The 12,678-nt window shown below is 34.4% G+C and overlaps 1 protein-coding gene across 1 annotated transcript in view; it reads right to left on the minus strand.

Moving 5' to 3' along the window:
* The window catches only part of LOC125061213 (serine/threonine-protein phosphatase rdgC), a 142,926-nt gene that overhangs the window by 103,046 nt on the left and 27,202 nt on the right, over nucleotides 1-12,678 (minus strand). Inside the window, exon 3 of the mRNA XM_047666469.1 lies at nucleotides 93-220. Within this exon, the coding sequence (XP_047522425.1) occupies nucleotides 93-220 (128 nt within the window). The remainder of the gene's footprint in view (nucleotides 1-92; nucleotides 221-12,678) is intronic.

Genomic DNA, 12,678 nt, shown 5'->3' on the forward strand with positions numbered 1-12,678 from the left:
GCCCCCTGTTCTATAAAAAAAGGGTCCATCTCCCATCTTTTTAGATATACATATCTGGAAGTATTATAAATATATATTAATTTAAACTATACCTTCACTTGGTCCTGTTCACCCGCATATTCGATACTCTGGAATATCGTCCACGTATATCGTCTTCTCACTTCCATACGAGCCAAATATCTTCGGTACCATTGCTGTATTAGTATCGCTGCTTTCATGGCTGGAAATAAATATATTAATTAATTAATTAATTATTTAAGCGGTATTGTGTACACTTTGACGTCCGGGGCATCGATGTGACAAGCGCTTATGAGCAAACATAAAAAAAAACACGAAAAGATAAAAAAAAAAATTAATTTGAATATTTCTAATATTTGTCATTTTTCATTAAATTAAAAAATATTGTCTAGCAAAATCACGTGAACTACTTCCATTTTATTAACGACATTTTTATCGGTGCATTATGATAATAAACTACGACATTATACCTTGAAAACATTGCAATACATAAAATATATTTGTATTTATTTGTTTAAGCTATCATTACAGATACTCCAATGCAGTTAGTATTCATTTACATCACATAAAAAACAATACATATGTCGCTGTTAACTAGCTTATTTAGCCGTTCAATCAACAGTCTAGCCTTTTTACTAAATAGCGCCGTTTAACAAGCGGCCTGAATTATATTCAGCCATTTGATCAAACAGCTAGTCATTAAATAACTTGAATCGATGACGTTTCATTAGTTGCCTTGCCTATTCATTTCAATTTATTTCCACTTTCTGCCACCTAAACCAACCGAACAATCAGCCATTTAAAAATAGGCATGCAAATGTCATATTATCATGATTTTTTTTTCTTCTTTATTATAGCTACTAGTATGTTTGTCGTTCTTAAATTGTGTGCTGACATGTTTTGTTTTGCTTTGCTCTGTATCATAATTTTTATCAGAGAAACTTTTTGTGGATACATCCATGTTTATTTAATGTTTTATTTTTAACTTTTTTTATTGACAGATGTATCTGTTAATTTATTTATAATTGTTGTCAAAACCTATAAGTATGTATGGCACAAGTACAATCTTAAAGATTTCTTAAGCGGTCAGTTTACAAAAATCAATAAAGCTTTCGAAGCTTTTCCGCAGTACTTAATACAATACGCTATTATTTCCGCAATACCTTCAAAGCATCTCCGCAATAGGCTACCTTGTGGAACTATTTCTATTGTAACGGGAAAATGAAAATGTGAATAAAATTGTTAGTTACCTTAACTTAAATATAACGGAATACGTATAGTTGTCTTTGTTGACGTACCAGAGTGACACTTAGCACAGACTATGACATCAATATGTCAAAATTCTATTCATTTTTCGTTCTCTCTCGTTAATGTACGGCTTTTGTATGTCAAAAATGTATTTGATATCCTGAAAAAGTCGATGAAAGATTTTTTTTTTAAATCAGGGGGAACACGGGAGGCTCACTTGCAGTTAAGTGATAGACGTAGACACTCACATTTCAAGAGGAGGCTCGCAAGTGCGTTGCCTTTAAAGAATTGGTACGCTCTTTTCTTGAAGGACTAAAGTCGAATTGAATCGACGAAGAAACTTATTTCACATAAAAATGCCTGCAATAATTTTATTGTTTCTTTTTTATATTTCTATTCCTAGTGACGTTGCAAAAAAACAGGTAAATTTTAAATAGCTAGAATATTCAATCTACTGGTACGAAAAGTCCAGATATTTTTCCGGATTGCCCATGTGCACAGGCGCTAATTAAAGATTTAAGTTGGCGCATGGTTAGTACCGGTGACCCCAGAGCTGGTGCTTTCCTCCCTCAACGAATAAGTATCGCCAGATTATCAGATGTGTTGCTGCCAGCGTTAAAGGTGCTGCCCCCGGGATCAAACTTTTCAAATTGGTTTTAAGTTTCCGTTTATCAATTTTTAAATATTATGTAGGTAGGTTAAGAATATTGTAAATACTTATATTTATGTGTTGTAAATCATTTTATTAATTAATTATAAGCCATTATGTTCGTGCACGGCGTCACATTATAGAGACAACTATTTTTCACTTATTTCTTGGTGCGGCTAAAATTAAATACTTAACGATTGTTTATGATTTTGCGTAGCCAGAGCCTCGCTTTAAGTCTCATCTTTATTTAATACTTTAGAGCAGTGTTGGCCTAGTGGCTCCAGCGTGGGACTCTAATCCCAGAGGTCGTAGGTTCGATCCCTGGTGTACACCAAAGGACTTTCTTTCTATGTGAGCATTTAACAATCGCTCGAACGATGAAGGAAATCGTGTTGAGGAAACCGGCTTGCCTTAGACCCAAAAAGTCGACGGACGGCGTGTCAGGCACAGGAGGATTACCTACTTGCCAAATGATCATGAAACGGATACAGAAATCTGAAGCCAAGAACTAAAAATGTTATGGCGTCACTATTTTTTTTATTTTACACATAAACATACCTTTCCAATTTGTATTTTTTATATTTCAATATTATGAATTGAACGTAACGTACTAACTAAATCTACTTCTTTTTCTTTTATATAATAGGGAGGCAAACAAGCCTATGGGCCGCCCATAAAGGGGAGTCATCGCAGCCTATGGACACCCATTTTTAGTGGGTGCGTTTCCGACCTTTGAGGGGTACACTCTAACTTTGATTAGTTGGAGGTCGGTGTTTCTCAGGGTAGACCCCCACCGGGAGTCGATTCCACAGTTCGCTAGTTCACAAAAGAAAGTGCCTTGAAACGGACTGTGGAAGACTTCCATCCATCAAGGTGATGTTGATGAAATTTTGCTTTCGGCTCGTTCGATGTTGAAACGAGGTAGGAGGAATCAACCAAAGTTTCTTGCCAGTTCTTCTTGTCCGCTCTACGCCCTTGACTTGGACTGAGTAAATGTTAATTTACAATTAATTTAACTTTTTTTTTGACGTTCATAAGTATACGTTGCTTACAACGTATTACGCTTAACTTACACTTATGTAAGTGTGTAAGTGTAAGTGTTGTTTGAGTTTGAGTTTGAACCCAAGCAATTCTTCAGAACACTCACCATATTGACTTTGTTGAATAGCTGCGTGGATAAAGTGTTTGACTTGTCTTAATCATATTAGCATGATAATCCAATTATTCCTAGACTATAGACCTTGATACTGATTATAAAGATATTAATCTAATTATACATTTAAAATCCTTAATATGATGAAGTCTTTGTATCTTCTTCGTTGACATTATTAAGTGATAAACTCCAAAAACTGATGTTTTTTGCTACTCACTATGGTTTTATGTTAATTAACGATTGAAGAATTTAAGAATATATATGAAAACTTTACATAATGTACTACTAATAAAATCCCTGAATAGCATACGCTGTGGAAACTATTGACAATAGAGCAAAGTGATGTAGTACAGTTTTAAAGAAGACATCAATATCTGCAAAAACATATCTAACTATAACATATAATCAAATAATTATTTTGTTAGTTCATTTTTTTAAATTAATTTAGATTAGTTATGCAATTATTGCACTTTACCCTTAGTATTTCCTTTTTTTTTACTAGTGTTGCCTGCAAGAGATCGCTTGTTAGCGATAAGGCCTTCCTTTTCATCCCTAATAATTGATGTAATGAAGTTTTAATAAATTAATATCAAGTCGTTTAAAGCCGGGATTGAACGCTATGTCATATTTAATGATGTTTAGATTTCATTCGAGCGCTCGCTAATAATGTTTGATATTCCTTTAATATCTTATATAATTTTCCTCTACTGAAAATTAAGCTATTCGAAATCCTTGCCTGAGGTTGTATGATATTCTGTTAATGAGTCAACAAAAGATGTTTCTACGATTCTCCTATGACACTTAAAGTGTCATTGGAGACTCGTAGAAAATTAATTGATGTATCGTTTGTATTGAAGCTTTTATTTTTTTGCCCCAACCTTTTATCTCATTAAGTATATTTGTATATATACTGCTCAAAACAATTAGCGGAACAAGATTTTTCTCCTTTCTATTGCTTAAACTAAAATTAGATTTAAATTAACTTGTACGCTATTTTTTACCTTGTTAATTTGTTAATTACTACAATTAATAAAAAAATTCAATTTGTATTTTTTTTATTAAAAAAAAATTAAAATGTGCATTGTAGACGAAAAACTAATTGGTGATAAAAAAGGTCCATCAAAGAAATATTCTTATATCGTTTGAATATTCGTCTTTAGTGACTTTCAGTAACGTGTGTGGCCTCCATGAGCCCTAATCACGGCTTGACAACGACGCGGCATGCTTCGTATGATCCTCCGAATATATTCTTGTGGAATTCGCTCCCATTCTTCAATCAATCCATATTTGTGCTGCAGAAGCGGGCTGTTCGGGGTATTTGTTGTGTTTCTCCGAGGGAGTCAGTACGGAATAAGTTTAAGGAATTAAATATTATGACACTATCTGGTCAATATATTCTTGAAGCCTTGTTGTATGTCCAAAAAAATATAAACGATTTAAAACAAATGGTGACTTTCACTAGTATAATACGCGAAATAGAACTAATTTGAGTGTACGACCAACCAGGCTCCAAAAGATAAACCACTCCTTATATGGAAATTGTATTCGTTTTTACAACAAACTCCCAAGCGAAATTAGAGTATTATCACTAAATAAATTCAAAGCCCTCGTTAAACGAAAATTAATCAACAAAGCTTTTTTATAAATTTGAGGACTACACAATTTGTATGACTTGGCGATTAAAAAGAGTGGCGGAAAGTTTCTTGCCAGTTCTTCTTACCCGCTCTACGCCCTTGACTTGCGAACTGGTAGTAAATGTAAATTTACGATTAATTTAACTTGACGATTCAAAAGTGTACTTGGTTACCCACTTGAATAAAGATATTTTGAGTTTGAGTTTGAGTTTGAGTTTGAACGCTTCAGTGAGCTGCTGCAGTGTTTGAGGTGCAATCGGACGCTTCCGGATGCGCCTGTCAAGCAAGTCCCAAATGTGTTCAATTGGATTTAGGTCAGGGCTCATGGAAGGCCACTCCATTACACGAATTTCCTGCTGTCGTAAGTAATCTGACGTGATGGCTGCAGTATGCGGCCTGGCATTATCTTGCATTAAAAGAAAATCTGGGCCCATACCATATGCTGCGGGCCAAACATGATCTTCGAGCACATTTTCAATGTAAGTTTGAGCACACAAGCGCCCGGGAACAACGACCAGATCTGTGCGCTCGTCCAAACTAACTCCGTCCCAAACCATCACAGAGCCACATCCAAATTTGTCATATTCCTGGACTGCTGCTGCACTGTATCGCTCGCCTGGGCGTCTGTAAACACGGAGACGACCATCGCAACGTGTTAGACGGAATCGTGATTCGTCAGTAAAAAGCACTGGCCTCCAATGTCGAAGTTGCCAATTAGCGTGATTTTGCGCGAACTGTCGGCGAGCTTGTCTATGTTGAATTGTTAGACGCACAGCCTGAACTGGTCGGCGTGATCTCAACCTATTTCTTACCGTCTGGTCGGAAATTTCTACACCAGTAGCCGTCCTTAGTGTATTTTGTAGATCTCTTGCAGTTGTGGTGCGGTTATGTAAAGCACAGTTGACGATGTAGCGATCTTGCAAACGTGTAGTTTTTCTCTTTCGACCTTGACCACGCCTTCGTGAGTATTCTCCCGTCTCACGGTATCGCTTCCAAAGTCTGTAGATAACAGAAGGGGCTACTCCTAGATCATTTCCTACATAACGCATAGTTCGACCCTCTTCAAGCAAAGCGATAGCTCGGGAGACATGCAATTCAGTCAGATCTGGCATTATGACCTAAACTCACTCGCTTCAATGAATAACAATACTCAAAAGGCTCACTTCAATTTCTATTAATACTCAAAAGATTGAAAAAAACTACTTAAAATGTGTTTTCTGTGATTAGAAAGTAATGAAAATTCAAAGACGTCACTTTGTTTTTAGGTGTTTCTAGACACACTGCCACTTTATTATAGGACTACTAACCAAAACGCCGATGCTCTTTTGTTTTTTATTTTCTTCGACAATGCCTTAACATTATCTAGAGGTCAGTAATAATTAAAACCTTACGTAAAAAGTTTAGTTCTACTTTAAAGTTTTGTTCCCGTAATTGTTTTGAGCAGTATATATATTATTATTAAGTAAATATTTAGCATTTAATATGTATTTCTTTATTGACGTTCATAAGTGTACATTGTGTTACCTAAATGAATAAATGATTTTTTGAATTTTAATATCAAAATTTAAATTTTGGAGAACGCGTTTTGGTCAAAGCTCACCGATGTCCAGATTGAGCTTTCTGATAAACGAGCTCTGGATATCCATAGTTGCTCCCCTCACACTTTAAAATCGATTTTCGTTTAGTTTTTGTAATTTTAATTGTTTTGTTTAGTATTTGTGTTATCTGTTCGAGTATGTTATGTTTGCCTGTAAGTGCTTTTTACATAATATACAAGTCAATCAAAGCATGACAGCTTAATTTTGCCAACTTTTTATAATGCCTTTAGCCCATAAGCTTAATTGAACGTGCTATTCTTAACCCCTTACTCTTGACTTAGATTGGTGTTTTCCAACCTCTTTTGTGCCATATATATATTTGTATTATATTGCCAAAATAAATAGAAAATAAAACAGTGTACAGGCAGTGTACCTTTAACGCTGGCAGCATTTCCTCGCTGTATTGCGATACTTATTCGTTGAGCGAGGCAAATTACCAGCTCTGGGGTCACCGGTACTATCTACCAGGCGCCAACTTAAATATTAAATTAATCCCCTTCTGTTCTTTATCTTCACATTACGCTTATCATCATTAATCAAAACATTATCGTAGAATATTCAGTTCGTGATACCGGTTAAGTCTCTAGTTAATTTAATATTCGCTTTCTCCAATTTACTATGGGCTTTATTTTCATTATAATTAGGGCTTTCGAAGTGAGGATTCGAAATTTGTAAGCCCCGAAATTGAATGCAAACTCTTGAAATTTAATTTAAACTGAATTTGTATTTCTCTGTCACGCTAATATCTGAATTCATATTGTTTTTGGAACTTAAATGGTTTTAAACATAAGTAATGTAAACGAGTATCAATTTATTATTGTTTATTTATTTAAGATTTTTAATTGATAATAAGCTTTAAAAAATATTGTGAAATAGGCGGCCTTGTCACTATTAAGCTATCTCTTCCAGGCAACTTAAAGAAAACAATAACAAAAAGAATCGTGTTGAAGTGCAAGAGTGAGAAACATATTTTAAAATTAAAAATGATATTAAAAAAAGAAATCTGAATATTAGCTTCAGTAACTTAAAGTAAGACTTAGATGACAATGTTTTTAACCAAAAAGATTTTTACCCAATTTTCCAAACTATAGAATTTGTTTAATTAAAAACGTCAGCAAATAAATTTTCCTTTAAATCAAATCGGTTACTTATGTAGTCTTCTTCGATAGCTTCATAATTACAGAAAAATCGGAGAAGGAACACCTTAATGACCTAGCGATGACTCTCCTTATGACCAGATAGAGAAAAATATATTTAATGGAGTACAACAAGGCGTGACACATAAAATTCAAATCTATATATATATATAAATGAAACCCGTTTTCCGTTGTCACGACATAACATGAAAACGGCTTGACCGATTTGTCTGATTCTTTTTTTATAATTCAAATTCAAATTCAAAAATCATTTATTCACGTAGGTAACACAATGTACACTTGTGATTCGTCATTAAAGAAATAAATATTAATGCTTCTAATTTTACATTTACTGCCAGTTCTCAAATCAAGGGCGTAGAACGGAAGAGAAGAACTGGCAATAAACTCTCCGCCACTCTTTTTAATCGCCATGTTTTTTTTTTTTTTAATAATAATATTCCTTGAAGTACGAGGATGGTTCTTACGGAGAGAAAAAATAAAAAAATTGAGTAAAAAAGTCTAAAAACAACAATTTTCTATATTCCCATACAAAATATTTGTAATAATATTTAAAGGCAATTTGAACTTTAATACTATATCATAAAGTTCAAGTGTTAGTGGAGGGGTTCCGGGAAGGTAAATTTTTGTTTTTTGACATAATGTATTTGTTGTATTATCAACTTTCTTTTTTTATCTTACTAGCTAGACCGGTGTCCCGAATAGCAGAATAAGTATTTAAAAAAATAAAGAATCGACTGTTAGGCGGTACGATGTTCGCCAGGCCAGCTAGTATACTATAAATAGCTGAAAAGTTTAATAGACATAGCTTTTGCCCCGCTATCAATGAGTGATTTCATAAATAAAACGTTGACGATTTTGCCATAAATGGAGCTAAACTTATACAATTATGGTTTTTTTTTGTAACAGGAGGAAAACACGCAAATTTATTTATCAATTCATCTTTACTAACCCAAATAAAACTTTTAGCATAAAAATCCTTAAACAAAAAGTGTTCTCCAAACAAGAACAAGACTTCGCAAACCTTTATATAACATTTTCATATAAGCGTTATTTAATAAATTCTAAATCTTGTTAAGCTCACACCCTAACATGTTTATTTATGTCAAAAGGATTTAACTGAAATCCAATTTGCATTACTTAAATATGGTAATGACGTCTACATAAATCTATTCTCTCTGAGTTAATGGGTTATACCTTGAACCTGTCCATAAATGAATTAAATTTGCATTTAACAATTCGTATAGTAAGCAGTTAAGACTTTTACCACCACTATGTGGAACCAGCTGCCCACTGAAGTATTTCCGAACCAAATCAACTTAAGGTCCTACAAGAAAAAACGAGTTGTTCGAACCTGCAGCTGAGTTTCATCATCGGACGTGGAGGAAGAATACGAAATTCCACTTCGAATGGGAATTGGCTGCCCATCAATGTACTTCTACAAGAAAAGAGCGTACCAATTCTTAAAAGGCAACGCACTTGCGAGCCCTCTGGCAATGTAAGAGTCTATGGGCGGCGGGTATCACTTAATTTCAGATGAGCCCGTTTGCTGTTATATAAAACATGAAATATTTTAAACAAAAACGCATCTCTGCATTTTCTACCGCATTTACCATGGAGAGTATTCAGAGGAGTTGTTCGGTCTAATACCTGCAGCTGAGTTTCAGTATCGGACGTCAAGGCAAAATACAAAATACCTTCCGTATCACCTCGACGTCCGTCGTTCCACAACTGAGCGTTTCCAGAGGCAGTTTTTGCCGCGCACCACCACTATGTGAAACCAGCTGCCCATTGAAGTATTTCCGAACCAATTCGACTTAGGGTCCTTCAAGAAAAGAACGCACCAATCCTTAAAAGGCTGGCAACGTACTTGCGAGCCTTCTGGCAGTGTGAGTGTCCATGGGTGGCGGTATCACTTAACATCAGGTGAGCCTCCTGCCCGTTTGCCTCCTATTACATTAAAAAAACATCTGTAAGCAGCCAAGAAGTATTGAAGCAGTGTTGGCCTTCAGCATGTGACTCTCATTCCCGAAGTCGAACCCCGGCTGTTACACCAATGGACTTTCTATATATATCGGCATCTCGATCGTACTGTGAAATCATAGTGAGGAAGCGGGCACGCCCTGGATCCAAAAAGTGACGGGGTGTGTAGAAGTCTGATCATCTACTTGCCTATTGCCAAAAATATCACGAAACAGCTAGAAATCTAGGGAGTGGGACACCTTAAAAGTGTCATATCAAATGTATATAAGCAAAGGTGGTTAAGTAAGTAAGTAGTAAGACTTCTATATATTTCAATTATTAATTACGATTATTTAGTCTTTAAATGTATTATTAAAATAACAATTTTCTTAACCTACATAGTAAAATTAAAATAATTAAAACTTAATAATTAATAAAAAGAAAATTAAAACAAATTTTTAAAGTTTGAATTTTTGTATAATATAGTGACAATTTATTGTAATAATATATTAATAAATGTAACCAATTGTATATTAATTAACGTGATATCTTCAAGGTCATCCGTCTGAAGATCAGCCGTCTTGAGGTTTTACACAACTCTGCCTCGCAGGATCATTATTCACGCTTATATAAATTTATCAATACTTTGTATATCGATAATAAATATTTTAAACTTATTAGGTCATTTTCAGGATTTAATTTTATTTATAGGTGCCAGCTGCTATTGAAGTATTTCCAAACCAATTTGACTTATCAAGACGCACGCTTGGCTTACCAACTTCTAAAAGGCCGACAACGCACTTCGGTGCGAGCCTTCTTGCGGTGTCCATGGGCGGTTCAACTTAACACAGGCGAGCTTCCTGCTCGTCAAAAATTATTAGCCCTCTGAAGTCCCTCACGTTGTTTTCTCAACCGTACGAAGTGTTAATTGGTTACATATAAAAATTATAAGTCGGGGTCCGACTGCAGTTTGATTACATACATTATGTTTATTGTACTGTATTTTAATTATGTACATATATTATGGACGATTCTGTTGATAGAAAATAGTGTATACTGTAATTAACTTATAACCATGTACGAGCACAAATATTTACGTTTAATTATAAGTTTGATCGGTGACAGGTGTTTATACGCTGTTACGATACTTTAGAGTTTAGGATTACGAAGGATTTCGTGAACGGGTGCTATTTGTGGTGACTGGTCGGACTTGAATTCGTGTATGCGGTGATGTTAGTTATTTCGACTATGTATTTGCGTGTTGTTCCCACGAGAATGTAAGTGCGTGCTCCTATTTCAACATGCCTCCTGCTGATAGAGGACAAATCTTTGTTTTTAATTTATTTTCATTATTATTTATTACTTAAGATGTCATGTGGAACATGGTGTAATGGTTGCAGCTCCTTACAAACGTTGTGTAAAAAAACGGCCATTAAAAAGAGTGGCGAAGAGTTTATTGCCAGTTCTTCTCTTCCGTTCTACGCCCTTGATTTGAGAACTGGCAGTTAATGTAAAATTAGAAGCATTCATTGTATATTCCTTTTTTGACGTTCATAAGTGTACATTGTGTTACCTACATGAATAAATGATTTTTGACATTGACTTGACTTTAAACATACTTAACAAATCTGGAACAGTGTTGGCCTAGCCAACTTAGTTTAGTGCGATTCTCAATCTTATGTCATAGGTTCTATCCTCGGATGTGCATCAATGGACTTTCTTTCTAGACATGTAATAGACCCAAAAAGTCGACGGCGCGTGTCAGGCACTGGAGGCTGATCACCTATTTGTCTATAAGATTGACAAATGATCATGAAACAGATACAGAAATCTTAGGCCCAGACCTAAAAAGGCTGTAACACCACTGATTTTTGACGCACGACCCAATAACGACCGCAGTGAAGTGAAATTCTGCGTTTGAACCCTAATTGTAACCAACAGATTTTATTTTCTTAAACCATATTAATAGTAATAATCCTAATGCTAATGTTAAACTGTTCAGCTCAGTTAAATTCATCATCTATTGCGACCACGTTCGTAGGTAATTTGGATTCTTTAAAAATGTTGATACTAAAGTCGTTTTACGATGAAGCACTGTATAAATTTTACGATCACTTTTGTGAGAAGAATAATATGTTACGACTGGGTGATACAACGCTTGATATTGTAACAAGACTGAAAGGTATAACATGGATATTTAAATTCAATTGTTTCATATTCTGAAGTCCTTCATAACTTTGATTAGATTCTTTATTTACACGATGACGATTGTATACGGCCAGTGTCAAGGGCAGGAGAAAACCGAATATGTCTAGTGATCAATGAATGAAAACTGTCTTTTGTTACTACGCATCTATTTTCTTCGACGGATAATTAATTACATTTCTTCTAAAATTCGACAGTTAGTAGTAGCAATAGAGTGTGTCAATGAAAGTTTATTGCCAAATATAAAAAAAACATGTATGTACCTTTGTACACGCGTTAGAAGTTATACGTCACGTAAAAAGATTAAAATATTTTTATTTTTTTATCTTTCGCCTTATTCTACGTTTGTAGTAAATACGACACTAACAATAGAAAAAAATTACTCTCATCATTTTTCCCTAATGCTCCAAAAGAAGTATAACTTCAAAGTCCAGTACTTTTTGAGCCGTTCGTTAGAAACATACTTACATACAAATCTTTCCTCTTCATAATATTAGTATAGATAAGTGTCTTAAGTTTTGCCATGACCAATTTAGCCTAGTTAATCATAATCCCATTAACCAATAAACGGCTCTCAACTGAGATAGGGAATTAGCCTACAACCTCGGGGTTTTAGTATAATTTCGTAATTTCTGGATGTTTTTAATCAGCTAAATTAAATTTATTTTATTTGTTGATTTAATTTTATTGAATTGGAGCCAACGATACGATGTTATCGGTAACAATAATTTTAAACGCAAAAAGTTTGTATTTCTTTCTTAAATTTATTTTCAATTTACTAATTGTAATTGTTGTAAAAATAATATACAATATTATTTACCTACTAATAATAATTAAAAGTTAATAGAAATTAATAGCTGAATAGAAAATTAAAACAAATTTAAAAAGTTTAGTCCCTGTGGCAGTGTACTAATGCTGGCATCATTTCGCTGTATTGCGAAACTTATTCGTTGAGCGAGGAAAGCACCAGCTCTGGGGTCACTGGAGAGCTATTTAGTTAATAGGTGTTTATATTATTAGCTCGACAAAGGGAACTCCGAAAAAACATTTACCTTAC

This window comes from Pieris napi, chromosome 23, assembly GCF_905475465.1.
Source record: "Pieris napi chromosome 23, ilPieNapi1.2, whole genome shotgun sequence".
Classification (NCBI taxonomy): Eukaryota; Metazoa; Arthropoda; class Insecta; order Lepidoptera; family Pieridae; genus Pieris; species Pieris napi.